The 12,787-nt window shown below is 43.1% G+C and overlaps 1 protein-coding gene across 3 annotated transcripts in view; it reads left to right on the top strand.

Moving 5' to 3' along the window:
- The first annotated feature begins 3,972 nt into the window (after nt 1-3,972).
- MIER1 (MIER1 transcriptional regulator) overlaps nt 3,973-12,787 on the top strand; it is a 38,930-nt gene continuing 30,115 nt past the window's right edge. The window contains exon 1 of one of the 3 annotated variants that reach the window (XM_035121362.3): nt 3,973-4,363. In XM_035121362.3, the coding sequence (XP_034977253.3) occupies nt 4,355-4,363 (9 nt within the window). In that variant the 5' untranslated portion in view covers nt 3,973-4,354. The remainder of the gene's footprint in view (nt 4,364-12,787) is intronic. The other 2 variants (XM_088673930.1, XM_035121363.3) reach the window with 2 other exon arrangements.

Genomic DNA, 12,787 nt, shown 5'->3' with positions numbered 1-12,787 from the left:
GCTGAAAAAGCATAGAGAAATAAATAGTATCATACAGAGGTTTTAAAAAACAAAGAAGTAAAATTGTTGAGTCGTTACATGAAATAAAGGCAGATTTGATGCTAAGGGGAATGTAAAAAATAAGTTTACAGTGCTGTGGGATTTGAAATAGACTGCTGCTCTTAAAGAATGGTTAACACTACAGTAGCTTGCAAAGCATTTGTACTCCACACAAGAATCAAATATAAACAGAAAAGAACTTGTTTGAGACATTTTAACCACAGACAATTTGATTCTACAGGAAACGACAACTTTTGAAAACATATCTTTTGTAGCTGAAAACCAGATTAAAGTGATGCATCTAAGGTTTTGGATCACATTAGGAACTCATATGTAACATTTTTGTACATGTAACATCTGCAGGGAGGACCTTTTTTAGAAATTGTAATTATTATTTTTGTTAAAAAAAAATATTTCCATCGTATTTGGCTTTGTGCAGCACTAGTCATGATCTGGGAAAAGAACCAACTTAATTATATAATGTTAAAAGAAAAGGCAGCTGAGGAACTATTTCCCATCAATTAAATACACTGTTTATATTAGCTTTATTACTTGAAATACCATGTGCACCATGTGAAATACCATTGCAGTGTTATAGACACAATGCATGTTCATGTATAATTATATTATCACAATGCATATTATATGTACTAACATGCACTGTGATAGTGTGGTAATTGTGTCAGATTAAGACACAATTTTGCAAGCTAAACCTAGCAAGATAGCTTAACTGGAAGGGGTAATGGTATAAATGATGCAAATATTCCCTCTCCTTTGGGCTCTCCCAAGTTTTTCCTTTATGATTCTTTTTAGAAAAGCCACTATTGTTTACAATATTTGTAATTTCCGCACTTATGTTTAAAGTACACAACTCCCCCCCCCCCAATCCTGTGAACTGTAGTTATTCCTTGGAGTTACAATTCTCAGCACCTTAACAAACTACAGTTCTCAGGATTATTTGGGAGAAGCCATGTTCTGTAAATGTGTAGTGTGGATGTGACCAACAAGAGCACACACAGAATGTTAATAAGCTCATCTATGAGTAGGCAAAATGTAATTGGTTTTCAGTTTCAAAATCTAAACAGGGATTTCCTGGAAACTCACAGTTCTGTCCCATGAGGTCTAAGTTGCAGAAGTGACACAATCCAGAGCTCACTTAAGCACATTTGAATCCACTGAATTCAAGGGCTTAGATGCATATAATTAAATGCATATACTTGTGAGCAGTATATAACTAAGGCAAATAATTAAGATGCATGAGAATCTGTAACACACAATCAAATTGTGAAACATATACGTAGCTGGGATAAACTAGAGCTTATTTAATAAAAGTCAAAAGCCCATGATGCAATTTGAAGAGAGACTTTATTTCACTTTATCACTTGATTTCTCTGTGGATTCTTAAATGTTGTGATTGCCTTTAACACTTAAGTTACTGCCTGTATCTAGACATATAAATTATAATCCATAAAACTCAAATTCTCTTTACCGGTATGTATGTGATAATTCATGCTCATTAGATTATTTAAATGAAAACAATGGCCTCCTGATGCAAACTATTTGCAGTGGCTTATCTGCCTGCAATAAGGGACCCAGGTGGCGCTGTGGTTAAACCACTGAGCCTAGGGCTTGCTGATCAGAAGGTCGGCGGTTCAAATCCCTGTGACGGGGTGAGCTCCCGTTGCTTGGTCCCAGCTCCTGCCAACCTAGCAGTTCGAAAGCACGTCAAAATGCAAGTAGATAAATAGGAACCGCTACAGTGGGAAGGTAAACGGCGTTTCCATGTGCTGCTTTGGTTTGCCAGAAGCGGCTTTGTCATGCTGGCCACATGACCTGGAAGCTGTACGCCGGCTCCCTCGGCCAATCATGCGAGATGAGCGCGCAACCCCAGAGTCGGTCACGACTGGACCTAATGGTCAGGGGTCCCTTTACCTTTACCTATCTGCCTGCAATACCAGCAAAATTTCTCTTTCACATAGTTTCATGGTTGGCACTTGTCCATCTCAGGAGACAATGGAAGTGTGCCTTGAAGTCAAACCATTGAAGAGTTCCTGTTGTGGCTGTGGAGACCAATACGGGAGAGACATGTTTAGTTGCAACTGAGGCACTTTGAAATTCATGAATTCCCCAGAAAGGAAGACATTTCCAGGCAAGTTAAAATGACATCTCTGGTTTCATCTTTATAAAGCTGAGGCACACTTGCATAGGTTTATTGAAATCTCTTTGGTGTTACATACATACTTAGCGAAGATGAGGGATTCCAAACAATGCATTGTAAGGCTGCAATACTATGTATTCTTAATTGGTAGGAACCCCAGTAATTTCAATGGGACTTACTCTTAGTCAGTGTACACATTCCTGTTTACATCCAGTCTGCTTGCACCAGTGGTTTGGAACAGCAGTGTACACACAATGTTAGCCACAACCCATACCTGTTGTGTTGTTTCTTATGAAATACTGACTCTTGATGTGCCCCCCCCCCCAAGCTTAGATATGAATTGAGGAAAAGAACGGCCTAGCTGTGTTTTAAGCCAGTAATGTGTACAGAACCTAAGCAAGCATGCTATGATTGGGCCGATAGCACATGACTCCAATCCTATGCCCCATTACTACCATCCAAGTCCTGCAGAAATCGGCGGAACTCGCTTCCAAGTGTGCATGCATAGAATTAGATCCCACAGTCGCCAGGTAATTTCTGGTTGCACTCTGCACCCGGCAGCTACTACTACTATCCGGTCTGTTTTGTTATTGTTTACTACTTTGACCAAAAACAACAGCAGCACATCAAGTCATCTCAACAGCATCCTGCTTTTACCCATAATGGGCCATATTTCACTAGACTCATCCCTATAGGCTTAAACCGGGTTAAACCTTGGTTCAACATAGGGAGCAGTATTTTTTTAAAAAAACCAAATGTCGACAAGCAGGAAAGGGGTGTAAAATTTCCTTCAGTGTAGCGAAATCTGATTAGGGGAGGGTTTTAATTTCAAAAGAGGGGAGAGTTCTTCGGAAACAAGGCGGCTATAGCTGCTTAGTTTTGTTAGCTCAAGATCGCCTAACTTCCTGTTTCTGAATCTCCCTCGCATGCACGTCGTTTATGAGTAGTACTGTTCACCTCAGACAAAGGGCCAAACTACACCATACGTGAAAGGCTTCACGTACTGGGTTTTTATTTTATTTATTTTTTAAAAAAGCGGAGGTGGGGAGGTCGCGTCAGGATCGGTCCGTGGCGCGCTGGGAGGGGAGAATTTAACCTTTCCCGCCATGTCTTTGACGAAAAGCGACCCCACCTGCTTGTCTCTCCACCCCCAAAACTGCTACCGGGTATCCATAGTTGGGTGAGCAAATGCTCGGGACCAAACTAGACGTGGTGTCAAATGATCCCTGATAGGACCTTCGCGCGTTTTTTTGTTTTTGTTTTAAGACCAATGGCCGTGAAGGTAGAGGAATATCGATCGGGTCCTGGCATTGCGCGGGGAGGGGGAGGGAGGCGTCCACTCTCCTCTCCTCTCACGTTTCTTCCACATTTAATACCCTCCTTGCCCCTCATGGGAAACTAAAGGCAGACTTTAACATGTCTTTGGATGCATATGCAGTTACATTTTCATGACACGAAATTCGTCCTGCCGACATCTAAATAAACGTTATTGAAAGGGAGGGGGAAGGAGAAAAATAAAACCAGTGTGGGGAGCACAAGCTTTCGGCTCTCACTGGCTGAGCTCCGTTGCCGGCTTGAACCGCAAGGAGCTTCTCGGGGTTGTTTTCTTTTTTTTGGCGGGTCCACTTTTGAGTTTCTGTCAGCCCGGGGAAGTTGCGTCATGCCCCTTGCTTTGGCTAGCAGCGAGTGAATATGTGTGAATAACAAACTACGGGGGGGGGGGAGAGAAAAGGCGTTAGGAACACGGAGCCTCCCCCCGCCCCGGCCTACTACTTAGAGGGACCAGAGGAGATCGTTTATACGGTTGGGAGGCGAGGCAACGTCTCCCCCGCCCCAAGGCCCCGCGCTGAGGTAAGGAGCTGGGAGAGTCTCGTGACTTCGCCGAGCCGCTCGCGCTCGCCTAGAAAAAGGAGGAGGGGCGGCGGCAGCGCGGGCGCGCCCACCTCGTTTGCGCGGTGACGTTGGCTCCTCTTCCTCCCCCTGGTGGCTCCCCGCTTCCTCCTTTCCACCACTACTGCCTCACAGAGACTGTGACCCGTCGCCTCCTCCTCCTCCTCCTGCTGCTGCTGCCCTTCCGTGCCGTTTCCTCCTCTCTTCGCCGCGGCGGCGATGTGACTCCCCTCTCCTGGCTCGGCCCGCCCCAGCTGCGCGGCGAACATGGCGGAGGTGAGCGAGAGCCGCGGGCGGCGGCGGCGGCGGCGGCGGCTGCGAAGGGGATGGAAAGGGAGGGAAGGAGGGCGGCGGGTGGAAACGGGGAGGAAGAGGAGGAGGAGGAGGCCAGAGTGGAGAGTAGTCGGGGCCCGGCCGGGAACTTGTTGCGCGGCCGCTGCCTGCCCTCCTCTGTGCTTTCGCTTCCCACAAGTTAAGTTCCAGGGGCGGGAAAGGAGGGAGGTCCCGAGACGGGCCTGGCGTGCTGGGTGGGGAACTTGCCGCCTCCCCACCCGGCCCACCGAGGTCCGTGAGGGCGCACCGGCCCTTCTGCAACTTGGGAGGATGGCTGGGTGCGGGGAGAGTTGGGAGTGAAGACCGGTGGGAGAGGAAATGTTGTTGTCTTTCTTTCTTTAGGGTGGAGAGAGAAGCAGCTTTCCCTGTTTGGGGCCGTCAGGATTCGCCCCCCAAATTAAGACCTTCCTTGATTTCTACAGAAGCAGGGTGTGGGGTGGGAGTGGGGAGAAGGGATGTTCTTGGGGAATCCAGAAAGCTTTGTTTATCTTTAGGAAGACGCATTATGTTTAATTCCGCAGAGGGCCCCCACCGAACCCCCCCTCCAAATCTTTTCATGGTAGGAGATTTCAGTCGTGTCTTTTCGGAAAGAGAGTTGCTCTTTCCCCCTTTTAAAGGGAGAGGCAGTATGCACTTTGGCTAGCATTGTTCTGATACACTACGTTGTAAAAAACAAAATCTAAATTGGGCTGCAATATGATGAATTATCATTCACAGCACTCTTGCATTCACAGTCCTCCTCAGTCTGAACAGCTCAAAGTGGTGTTTTAGCTCAAGCTCCCTCACTACAACACTGTGTGGCTAAGAGATGAGATTTTGCCCAAAATCTCTGAATGCAATATCCCATGGGCTCCCACAACTAATAATAATAATAAAATATTTGGGGAGTGTGTTTAATTCAAGCAGGAGTACATATATGGTGCTGAAATCTGACGACCTTTTGGTTAATAAAAGTTTGAAGTTCTTTGATTTCATGGCAAACCCTTTAAAGCAGGGTGTAAATAACAGTTCACCTAGGCCTAGCTTAGGGGTTTATTCAGGAAGTGATGCAATTTATATTATGCCCCCACCAAGCACTTAAAAAAGTGAAGTTCCCTGTTGGGGCAGTGGCATAATTCATATGATCTCTTCTCCACCCCGTTCTAGCTTTCTGATAGGAAAGAATCTTGTAAATTGGAGAGTTATCACTGTTGGCCTTTGCCTGGTTTCCCTGAGACACATGTACTGTATCTACAGTATAGATATGCAATGCAGTTAAAAGGGACACATCTGCTACTCCACCCCACATATTGCATTGCTTCTTAGGCCCTGGTCTCCTTAAGTAAATATCACTTCTTGGTGACAGGCTTTATAACATTTTCCCATTGAATTTATTTGTGATATTGGGTACTTTGCTGTTAAGAGTGGTTTATGGATGATTTTTAAAAACATAGCAAAGCAATTAAAGCAATTATAACAACAAATAAGAATGAAGCAGTATCTTAGTAGTTGTGTACAACATGGGTGGTGGCGGCGGGGGGTTTCTACCTAGTGCCAAAAAGGCCATAAGATATGATGCTAAATAAGTTTCTTTCGGAAAAGCATGTCAGACCTGAGGCACCACTTCTAAAAAGGCTACAAACAGGTATATGTGAGTACATGGACTAATCAAAACTACTGTAAGCTACTAACTTTGATGGATTCATTTGTAAGGCTGTTTTTAATGAAGCAACTTTTACTTTATTTGAATATCAAAATCAGGAAGGTCAACTTATAACCCTTTCTAGATCACTGGGTCATTGAAAGGTGTTACATTTCAATATGTATTCTGCCCTATCAAAATTAACACTTTGTATGGAAACCTCTTCTTGCCATAACTATATCTACACTTTTAGATGCGTTTTCATAGGCTTAATTTCCATTTCATTTTTTGTAATAAGAAGAGGCGTGGGGAGTTACAGTTCTTTCACTTTCTGTTGCCAGTATGTCACAATCCAAGCTTGTATGTTCATTGTAGGCTCTATATTTATGAAGATGAAATGTAGATACAAAGTTTCATTAGTCACTTGAAAATATAAGTGTAAGTGCTAAATTCAAGTGGAAAACTTCCAGCACACTTGAGTGTGAGAGTTAAACTTCCAAAATTAGCCGGGACACATTTGCATCATTTTGGTATTGGCAGTACACTGTTGCCATATGCATTGGCATTATATTGCTGCTTTAGTAACATGAGCTATTGCCATTTCAGAGTAATATATAAAGTTATCAAAGTTCATGGTGGCATGTGCTTTTGTCTATTCTTTGTGGACAGTTGTGTTCATTTCACTATTGAAAATGGGATTTTGAGGATACATTGTAACCTGAGGAGAGTTCATGTAAACCCTGCAAATTTTAAGACAAAATCCTTTTGCTGGCATATTTGCCTCCAGTGGCCATTGCTTTAAGACATTTTTGGGGTTTTTTGTTACACCTTGTCCTCTGTGTGGTAAGAAACAAGCTAATTTAGGAATACAAAATAATTTACAAAGGTTAGTGACTTTGGATATAAGCACAGTAATGCACTTTGGAAGTATTGCTCTAGTCATGAATAGTGAGTTCTGCAACAAAATGTTGCAGTGTATCATTGCAGCTTAGCAGAAATGATAGAGGCCATCCTTCAGAAGTTCAGAATATTCCATTACTCCAGTACTTCCCATTTGTTTCTTTTCTAGTCAAGAGTCAGTGTCACAATGCACAGTTCTCACAGGAGTACTTTGTTGGGGCATTTTGCCCCTTTTATTTATTTATTCTTAAATTTGTACTTCTGCAGACCTTGGGATTCCCCTGAATGTACCCTTTTGTCTCTCAGTGACCCCATTTTGTCTTTAATCCTGCTCATTCACCTCCTGAGTTTGCTATTAGAGTGAGTGATTGCACTTGCCGGTGGAAAGCTCTTTCTGAAACAGTTTATATCAGTAGTAAGTCCTGGGTCATACTAGCATACTTACAGGTGTAGTGGACCAACTTGATGTGGCCTGGGCTTTGCCACAGGTGAGAGAAATATGTCACCATGGTTAAACTTTTTCCCTCCTCAAACTGTCTGTGCATGAATTTCAGTTACATTTTTACTGTATTCTTCCTCATGGTTTTTTTTTGACATTTGTTAATATATTTTGAGAGGTAATATAAAGATAAAATGTTTGAAGTGAATTTATTTGTTTTGGTATACTTAGCATTTGAAAACTTGCACATTGCTTCTGTTCAGTAGAAGGGAAGTTAAAAGACTGAATTTAGTGGAAAGCATATTAGTGTGGGGGCAGCTTTGTTTGTAGGACATAACTGATAGCAGTGCTCAGAAATCTCAAATAGTCACCATGTAATTATATCCTTAGAAACAACGTAATTTAGGATACATGTGCTTGATCTTAACCCCTCCCCCTCCCCAGTCACGTGGACTATAATTAATTTGCAAATGAAAGGAGTACTGTGAAGCTTCCTGGGTGGTTTTGGTCAAGATGCATTTCCCAAGGCTAACATACTGGCTAAAACACTGCTCAGAGTTCTTTCAAGGAAGGACAGGATACAAATGTAGCAAGGAAATAAACAAAAATCCCCATGTCAAGAAAGTCTTCACGTAGTCGTAGATCATTATTTCCTCATTCAAGGGATAATGCAAAATTTAACCCAAGTACTGTACACATAGTTTTTTGCAAATGGATCTTTCTGGGGGGCAGGAATTAAAAATCATCACAATTTGAGTTAAATTGTAACCACTAACAATATAAATATGCATCTAGGCCAGATGTCACATAGTTTACTTTGGGCAGAAATAAACACATAAAGCATTTAGCTTCTGTAACAAAGCAAATAAAATTTTGTTAACTTTATACTTTTAAGAGTTCTCTTAGGCAAAATGTCTTTCATGATAAATACTGACTAGGAAATAACTGGCCTTACAACTCTCTGCCTTTAGATTAGCTTCAGACTAAATTAGTTGAAATTAGGTCCTGTTAAAATCAACAGGATTTGTTAAGGAGCAATGCTAACTCCCCACTTGAACCAGTGAGGCTTTACAGAATGGAGAGGCTACCATTGCATCCACAAACCTGCTGCACTTGGAGAATCTCATGAATGGCACTTCTGCACACTTACGCATGTTGATTGGAAGGGGGAGCTCTGTGCCAATGGCGTGGTATATTTCCACAAACGGTGACAGACCCCTCTGTCCAGTGCAATGCAAACCCAAGATCCACTGAGGTGAATAGATTTCTGGCTGAGCTGGATGAGGCTAGGCTCAGCCAGGGCTATGCCAGCTGACATTCCTCTGCCAGGCTCAGGTTGATTGAGCTGGCAGTAGTAAACCTCTTGAACAGAGTTTGGAAAAGGGGTAACTTAGACCATGTTAACAAGTAGGTTTTGCTGGCTTCCTATAGTTAGGATTGTTCTGTAAGTCTTTTCAGCTGACTTCACTAAATTAGAAAGAATTTTAACATTGAATGGACAGTGATTTCCATTTTTTAAAATCAGCATCCTTTACTTACTCTAGAATAAAAAATGCACCTGCATGAGAACTTAGACTTTACTTTTGGAAAGGCATTTTTAAGGTTTCAATATGACTTTTGGAACACTACATGATTTTATCTTCTTGAGTGTATAGGGACAGTCGGCTTAATATCACGTATAAGTAAAGGTAAAGAATAAATCTTTTCCTAAGGTGGTGGTTCATTACCTTGGACAATCATAATATGGAGAACTTGAAAGTGCTGTGGTGGCTGTGCTGTTGTGAAGGAATTAGATAACTGTGTTGTCCTGCAAAAACTTGTAGTTTGTGGAGTTTTTTGCCTGAGGATGAGGTAAAGGGATCCCTGACCATTAGGTCCAGTTGTGACCGACTCTGGGGTTGTGGTGCTCATCTCACGTTATTGGCCTAGGGAGTCGGCGTACAGCTTCCAGGTCATGTGGCCAGCATGACAAAGCTGCTTCTGGCGAACCAGAGCAGCACACGGAAACGCCGTTTACCTTCCCGCTTGGAGCGGTACCTATTTATCTACTTGCGCTTTGACATGCTTTCGAACTGCTAGGTTGGCAGGAGCTGGGACCGAGCAACGGGGGCTCACCCCGTCGCAGGGATTCGAACCGCCAATCTTCTGATCAGCAAGCCCTAGGCTCTGTGGTTTAACCCAAAGCACCACCTGGGTCCCTTGAGGATGAGGTAAATTACCATTAATCTGAGTGCACCCTGACAGGCAATGCAAAGGAGAGAGAAACAGTCATTGCTTGAATTGAGTCTACTTTGCAGCAAAGCAGCTTTCTGTAGATTGTACCTTCAGTAGATGTGCAGCCTATTAACTGTATCTGAGCACTGATATTGATATAACTTCATAATGGAAACTCAGGTGGCGAAACAGTGTCTGCATTTTTCACCCTTTGGTGTGCTTTAGTCAGAATGATATGTAAAATAGACCAACAAGCAAAATTGCCAGTATTGCATATAGATTCACAGACAAAAACTGATTGAAGGGTCATTCCATGCTAAATCACCTGATTTTAATACTTGACCATGCTCTCACAACTCAAATTTTCTTCACATTTTTTTTTTATGTGTAGATCCCTATGAGATAGAGGGATGCAGGTGGCGCTGTGGTCTAAACCACTGAGCCTAGAGCTTGCCGCTCAGAAGGTCCCAGCTCCTGCCAACATAGCAGTTTGAAAGCACATCAAAGTGCAAGTAGATAAATAGGTAAAGTAAATGGCATTTCCGTGCACTGCTGGTTTCGTCAGAAGCGGCTTGGTCATGCTGGCCACATGGCCCGGAAAAACTGTCTTCGGATAAATGTCGGCTCCCTCAGCACCGTAACCCCAGAGTCATTCATGACTGGACTTAACTGTCAGGGGTCCTTTACCTTTACCTTTTTACTTATGAGATAACCTTAAATTAATTTTTTAAGCTTTTTTGGTCCAAAATTGGGTGCAGGAGAGGTTTTTTTTGAAAATTTCAATTTTCGCACAATTTAGGCTAATGTAATTTCTGCATCAGCTTAGAAAAAACCTCCTGTTTCACTTGTTTTTCAACCAATTGGGCTTATTTTGGTTTCAAAATAAAGCTAATTGTGGTCTCTTACAAAATAAGGTATAAAATGGTATTAGGTGCCACAGAAAAGGGTCACTGACCAATCAAATTTAATTTTTGTCATTTTATTCCCGGTAGGTTCGATAAGCCATAACTAACATGTGTATCATACTTGTTTTGTAGAATGAGCTAACCATGTACTTGTTATGTTTTAAAAATGAGGGTGTTTTTTGTGGTTATAAAATAAATTACTTTTTTGGACAAGTTTAAGGTCTCTTTGAGCCTGAAATAAAATTGTACCCTCTAATGTTACAGTGCCATCTGATATATTTTAAAAATTAAGTTTTATTGATTATTTAATAAAAAATACATTTTTAACTATTGTTAATTTATCTAGTAAATTGAAACAATCCAGTCCCTGCTAAAATATGGATATAGTACTTGACTAAAATAATCCAGACTGCTTCTTTCTTATCTGCGTAATGTAGCTTCAGAGCTGAAAATGCCTCAGTGTGACCTGCACTTGTAGATGAGGCATAGCAAGGATGAGGAGCTTGGTGCCTCCACATGTTGTTGGACTACAGCTCCATAATCCCAAACCATTAGGCCTTGCTGTCTGGGGCTCATATAATTTGGAAGTCCAACAACATCAGGGGGCCAGATGTTCTCCACTGCTGATACAGTGGTGCCTCACTAGACGAATTTAATTCGTTCCACGGGTCTATTCTTATAACGAAAAATTTGTCTAGCGAATCCCATAGGAATGCATTGAATTTTTTTTTTAAAAAAATTGCCCATAGGAACGCATTATTTGAATTTCAATGCATTCCTATGGGAAACCGCGATTCGCTAGATGAATTTTTCGTAAAACAAATTTGTCTAGCGAGGCAACCTCCGCTAGAAAAATCCTTTCTTTAAGCGAAAATTTTGTCTTACGGGGCGTTTGTTAAGCGAGGCACCACTGTATATAGAGGTCTCTGGTTAGTACAGATTTATATAAGACAGGTCTTGGGTAGCTTAAATGTGAGCTGGATGTGTGTCTCCAATGCAGGAGAGCCAGAACGGGGGAGGGGGGATCTAAATTAGAAGTATATACAGCCGTCTTCCAATTGCTGGGGAAATGGCCCTGTGCCGCCTTCTAATCCAAATCCCTCCACCAGCTACTATTTGTATTACCAGGAAAGCAAGCAGCCATAATATGGGAATATCTGTTTCTCCCATGGGAAAATAGCAGCTTTGGGTGCATTTAAAGAATTAAAACAGTGTAGAGAGGAAAGGGTAACCCCTTTCCTCCATGCCACAGCCCCTATTAAGTTGCCTTCCCCATAACTGTTTATTTTAACATTACAGGAGTTAGTGATTGAAGATTTCCAGCATCTTGTCTAACATTTCACTTTCAAATGAGGCATTCAGTGCTAGATAGTGATCAAAATTAGGCAGGTACCAGGCACATGTTGCACCTGGCTGTCAGCCAGTTGCGACCAAGTGAAGATGCCTGAGTGCCAGGATGGTGCCTGACATCACCATCTGAAGGGACTGAAACTGCCTTGGTTGCGCTGGTCGATGATCTCCGGCGTGCTAGGGACAAAGGTGAGAGCTGTTTCCTAGTTCTGCTGGATCTCTCAGCGGCTTTTGACACCATCGACCATAACATCCTTCTGGACCGTCTAGAGGGGTTGGGAGCTGGGGGCACTGTAATACAGTGGTTCTGCTCCTTCCTCCTGGGCCGTGTTCAGAAAGTGGTGGTGGGGAATGAGAGTTCAGACCCCTGGGTTCTCACTTGTGGCGTGCCTCAGGGTTCTGTCCTCTCCCCCATGCTTTTTAACATCTACATGCAGCCACTGGGAGAGATCATCAGGGGGTTTGGGCTGGGTGTTCATCAGTATGCGGGTGATACCCAGCTCTACCTCTCTTTCAAATCAGAACCAGTGAAGGCGGTGAAGGTCCTGTGGAGCCTGGAGTCGGTTAGAGGATGGATGGCGGTTAATGGATTGAGGTTGAATCCTGACAAGACAGAAGTACTGTTTGTGGGGGACAGGAGGCGGGCAGGTGTGGAGGACTCCCTGGTCCTTACTGGGGTAACTGTGCCCCTCAAGGATCAGATGCGCAGCCTCGGAGTCATTTTGGATGCACAGCTGTCCATGGAGGCGCAGGTTAATTCTGTGTCCAGGGCAGCTATCTATCAGCTCCATCTGGTACAAAGGCTGAGACCCTACCTGCCGGCGGACTGTCTCATCAGAGTGGTGCGTGCTCTGGTTATCTCCCGCTTGGATTACTGCAATGCGCTCTATCTGGGGCTACCTTTGAAGGTGACCCGGAAACTGCAACTAATCCAGAAT

The sequence above is a fragment of the Zootoca vivipara genome, chromosome 7, assembly GCF_965207765.1.
Source record: "Zootoca vivipara chromosome 7, rZooViv2.hap1.1, whole genome shotgun sequence".
Lineage (NCBI taxonomy): Eukaryota > Metazoa > Chordata > Lepidosauria > Squamata > Lacertidae > Zootoca > Zootoca vivipara.
The sequence above is the reverse complement of the archived record's forward strand: the minus strand, read 5'-3'. Positions and strand labels throughout refer to the sequence as shown.